Consider the following 5,127-nt stretch of genomic DNA (forward strand, 5'->3'; position numbering starts at 1 on the left):
AAAAAAAAAAAAAAAAAAGAAATGAGACACACGTAGGCCTGGGATTTAGCTCAGTGGTTCCGCTGCCTGCCTTGCAAGTACAAGGTCCCAGTTTGATCCTGGATCAAAGAAAAAAAAGAAAAGAAATGAAATGAGGCACACTTATCTTTTACTGCAAGATTTACCTAGAGTTTGGCAGTTGTGATGGTCCAAAGAACATCTGAGACCTCTGAGGCATCTCAATCATCTGAGGTCCGCCAATCGGATGGCAAGGGCACTTGAGCCCACCCCTGAGGTGGGCCTAGCCACCCCAGTGCAGTGTATCTTTCAGTGAGTGCTTCTGCACATGGGGCATGGCTTGGGAGAGAGTCCTGGGTTGGGACAGTCTTTGCCCCAGTGGCCAGTCTGATGATGACATGTAAAGGAGGGTTCTGGACCTCTTTTTTGGATCCCTGGAGGTTTTATTTGCCCCTGATTGGCCTTTAGCCCTTGTGGTGGGTTTTTACAGTGGATGTAAGCAGTTGTAAGTAAGAAATATATTGCTAGCACGTGGCCATATCACGATTATTGAAATGCTTAATTGGTCAATTTCTGATGGGAATATGAGGGCCAGATTTAATTTTTTTGGAGCTTTTTGCAAATGTCTGGGGCGGATTGGGTAATAACACACATCCTTAAAATAAGTTGTCTTTCTGGACTCTCAGGATTTAGAGCAGTAAACATTTTGAGAGTGGAGGCTAAGTGAGACGCAAACTTGGCCAGATTTTTATTTCATGGGGGCTTGGCCTGGGGACCACTGTAGCTCCATCCTCTAAATTGGGCTCAAGTGGCCTGTTTTTGTCACAGGATTGAGCTAGGGACCAAATCTGTCTGTTCTCACTCCTTGGGGTAGAATGTAGAAGTAAAGATGACACTAGAAGTAAGGTTAAACCATAAAATGAAGTGAAATATTGAAATTCTTAAACATATATAGTGGGGTCTGTGAAGAAGGAACCCAAGCACTGATTAATCTGAGAAAGCTCAGACAGAAAAAGGGGCATGAATTTGTACTATTTCCTCCACCCCCTCTACTTCCCAAAGCAGAACAGGGGGTGGGGCAGAAATGCCAAACTGCAGTTTAGACCTTGTGTGAGAGGGGCTTGGAATGGTCTTGTTAAAATCGGAAGGAGGGTTGGAGATGTCAGATAAGTGGAGAGAGTAGAGGTGAGAGCAAAGGAAGTTACAGTAGGAGGTCCTGGAGGAAGCTAAGCGGCATTGCAGCTGGGGCTGGAATGGAGGCAAAAAGGAGACCAGACCAGGTATGGGAGAGAGTGGGGAGAACAGGTAGGGAGGCAGGGACAGTGGGAGGATTTTGAGATTGGGGTGGATTAGGAGTAGGCCGAGGTTGTTGGGGTAGGGGAGGCAGACCTAGGGTGTAAGGAAGGAACATGGTCAGAGAGTAGCAGTGGGGACGGGGAGAGGAGGGAGCTGACAGAGGAGTTGAGATGAGAAGTTCAGTGGCCTCACAAGAGGCACAGAGAGAGGAATCTGCAAATAGCAAGGGATGTCTGGACACATGGGACCTCTGACCATATTTCCAGCTGGTGGTAGCAATAGTTGACTTGTTTTCCGAGAATTGAAAAGCTCAAAGTACCATTTTTAGGCCAATGTGATTCATTGTCTCATTTGTATTGTGGCCAGGCCAAATTATAAAAGTAAATGAGATCTTTTGGCTTCAGGACGGGGGTGAGATGGAGAGGTTTGAGGATTTTAAGAACACTAGCCAGGAGAGAAGAGGGGGGGATAGAGGAAGGGAGGTTGCCCATAGTGATGTCTGACTCTGGAAACCAGGGCTTTGGGGGAAAGGAAAGAATGTCTTTGAACAGTTTTCCTAAGCCGAGACAGTGAAAGGGCGACCAAGTCAGGTGTCCCTGAGACTGAGCAGCTGTCAGGGGAACCTGTTTTCTGAGAGGGTGACCAATTCTGGGTTTCAAGCACACTTTGAATCTGAGCTGGGTCAGACAGAGCACTCTGGGTGAGAAGGGGTGACAAGTGAAGAGCAGGTAGACCTCATCTAGGGCAAGGGGGAGTGAGATCACAGGTGGACCTCACCGAGGGTGAGGGGCAGCAAGGTCCTGTGCCGACCTTGTCTGGGGAGAGGGAGTGAGGTCCCAGGTGGACCTCCATCTGGAGAGGATTGCGGTGAGGGGGAGAGTAAAAGAATCACTTACCCAACCTGAAGAAAGGACCTGGACTAGCAGAAAGCCAAGCAGTGGCAGAAAGAAGCTAGAGGTTGGATGTCAGGGGTGGCCTCAAAATGCTCCACAGCATTCAGGGGAGGGAGCTTAGACCTCCCCATATGGGTCACGAAATGTAAGGTCAGACCAAGGCATAACTAAGACCACCAAGGCAGGCAAAGCCTAAGCAACACGAGATGAGTTTATTGCCATCTGGATGCAGATGGGCCAAGGGCAAGAAGGGAGAAGGCCATTGGCACTGAGAGGAGGGTGCTCCTGGTTATATGGGGCATTTTGGGGGGGCACTGGTCAAGAGGGTGGAAATTTTTAGAGTTCCATGGGTGATGGGCCTGGGGCCGGCTGATAAACAGGGTGGTGGCGAGAGCAACAGGGAAGTTGCTGGGTTCTTTGTGCTCCTGTGGATGAGGTTATCGGGTCTGCTTGGGCAGGGTGTCTGACTTGGGGGGGACCTGTCAAGAGAAACAAGCAACTTAAAATTAAGACAATTCTGAAGCAAAAGTTATGAAACAAAGGCTAGAACCTAGACTAGAATTTATGAAACAAAAAGTTAGAATTTGTGAAGCAGAAAGTTAGAACCTATGAAACAAAAGCAAACTCTTACCTCTGTCCTGTAATCTCAGGGGAAGACCTCCAAAATGATATAGGAGGAATAGATGTGACTCCTAAACCTGCTAGATATCCAGAATAAGAGTTCATGTTCTCTAAGTCAAAGAATGAATTCTAGGAACAGAGGTTAAGAGTAGGAAAATTTTATTGAGAGAAAGATTGCTTCTGTCTAAGAGGAGGAAGAGGGACCAGAAAGTGGGTTGCCCGCCCACCCTGCTTCTCAAAGGTATTTTGGGGGACAAAGCCATGAAGTGAGGTGCTTACAAAGTGGTACAAACCTATAGTCAACTAGTAAGATTACAAGTACAATCACTAGGTAATGTTGTTCCAATGGGAAGTTACCAGATGGACATAAGGTGGGACAAAACTATGATTGAACAGTAAGATTACAAGTATAGTCACATAGGTAATATTGATTAAATGGAGATCAAATCGGGAAGCAATTCACGAGCAAGCATGCAAGGAAAAAACAGGGATTTTCCTAAGGGATGGGTCCCCCAGCAGGTCTAGTTTGGCTGAAGGGACTGGGGATAATGCCAAGGCAGGGGAAAAAAAGTCAGAAGAGCCACAGGGCCCAGCTCACAGGCTTTCTGGGGAGTTAGCAAGGTGCTATGTCAAAAGTGCTCAAAACAGCCTGGCAGAATAAAAAATGAGAAACTAGAGACATTTATAGCTAAGTGGATGAACATTGAGGACACACTCTTAAGTGAAATTAATGGGACACACTTGTGTAAATACCAAGTAGTTTCTCTGGTGTGGTAAACTATAAGTGTAAACACGGATCAAAATGATATTGTGATTGTGTAATAGGAAGAAAAGGTCTAAAGGTGTAGGGGAAGTGGAAGCGGTAGGGGAAAGGTAAGAAGGAAAAGAAAAAATAAGAGAAAAGGGCAAAAATGGAAAGAAAGTCTTTGTAAATAGGAGAAGTGGGGGTGAAGGAAGGCCAGGGGAATGAGGAAAGAATAAGAATCAAGATATGTCATGTAAAGGTACAAGACCCCAGCGCTCACTTTGGGAGCACAGAATAGGTGCCCAGAGAGCAAATGTTTCCTTCATTTTGAGAGTATCTTTTACCCTTCACCTCATAGAGACTATAAACTCACCCTGTGGTCCTCTGTCCTGCCCTCAGAGCCCCAAACCACTCATCCTGAAGTGGACACCACCCTGGGCCGTGTGCGAGGCCGGCAGGTGGGCGTGAAGGGCACAGACCACCTTGTGAATGTCTTCCTGGGCATCCCATTTGCACAACCGCCCCTGGGGCCTCTCAGGTTTGCCGACCCACTGCCAGCACAGCCCTGGGAAGGTGTGCGGGATGCTGGCACTGACCCCCCAATGTGAGTAGCCTGGATGGAGGTGGGCAAGCAAGCAGGTTGAGCTGGTGCTAGTTGCCAGCACGAGTGGGGCTGACCAGCTATGCTTGCATTCCTTCTTGGTTGCAGGTGCATGCAGCATGTAGAAAGGATGAACATTTCCAGATTTTGGCTCAACGGAAAACATAAAATCTTCCCTATTTCTGAGGACTGCCTGATCCTCAACATCTACAGCCCAGCTAAGGCTACAACAAAGGCCAGGAAGCCAGTATGCAGCCCAGAGGGACACATTTACCCATCCAACTCCACCCTGCCTTCCTCTCCCTCCTCCTCTTCCCTGTTCCTAACTACCCCCGGGGTCCTGGAAATGCCTGGTAGAGGGGCAGCTGGGGCCTTGGAAACTAGAAGTTACTTTCACATGGCTCTCTCTGCAGGTCATGGTATGGATCCATGGAGGTTCACTGATGGTTGGCTCTGCCACCTCCCAGGATGGATCAGCCCTGTCTGCCTATGAGGATGTGGTAGTGGTCACAGTTCAGTACCGCCTTGGGATCTTTGGCTTCTTCAGGTGACACAGCTGGGCTGGCAGAGGGCTGACTACACACAAAAAGACTTAGAGCCTAGAGTGGAAGTCCAGAGCCTGAGTGGAACGCCCTCCACTGCTGTCTGGAATAGAGAAGGATGCAAGCTGGGCACAGTAGCATCCACATATAATCCTAGCACTCTGGGAGGCTAAGACAGAAGGATTACAAATTCAGGATCATTCTGGGCAATTTAATGAATTGGCAGAACCCTGTCTCAAACTAAACAATGAAAGAAAGAGGTATTTAGCCCAATTTGAAGGTCCTAAGTTCAATCCCCAGTACTGAAAAATAAAAAGAAAGAGATAAGGGCTGGGGATTTAGCTCAGTGCTGCATTGCCTGCCTTGCAAGTGCAAGGTCCTGAGTTTGATCCCCAATATGAGAGAGAGAGAGAGAGAGAGAGAGAGAGAGAG

The 5,127-nt window shown here is 47.8% G+C and overlaps 1 protein-coding gene across 1 annotated transcript in view; it reads left to right on the plus strand.

Annotated features, from left to right (window-relative positions):
• Positions 1-5,127, plus strand: part of LOC104853974 (carboxylesterase 3) — a 30,751-nt gene that overhangs the window by 11,835 nt on the left and 13,789 nt on the right. Inside the window, exons 3-5 of the mRNA XM_010612188.2 lie at positions 3,952-4,156; positions 4,262-4,400; positions 4,567-4,700. Of these exons, the coding sequence (XP_010610490.1) occupies positions 3,952-4,156; positions 4,262-4,400; positions 4,567-4,700 (478 nt within the window). The remainder of the gene's footprint in view (positions 1-3,951; positions 4,157-4,261; positions 4,401-4,566; positions 4,701-5,127) is intronic.

The sequence above is a fragment of the Fukomys damarensis genome, unplaced genomic scaffold (genome assembly GCF_012274545.1).
Source record: "Fukomys damarensis isolate Sample0158 unplaced genomic scaffold, DMR_v1.0_HiC HiC_scaffold_32, whole genome shotgun sequence".
Taxonomy (NCBI): domain Eukaryota; kingdom Metazoa; phylum Chordata; class Mammalia; order Rodentia; family Bathyergidae; genus Fukomys; species Fukomys damarensis.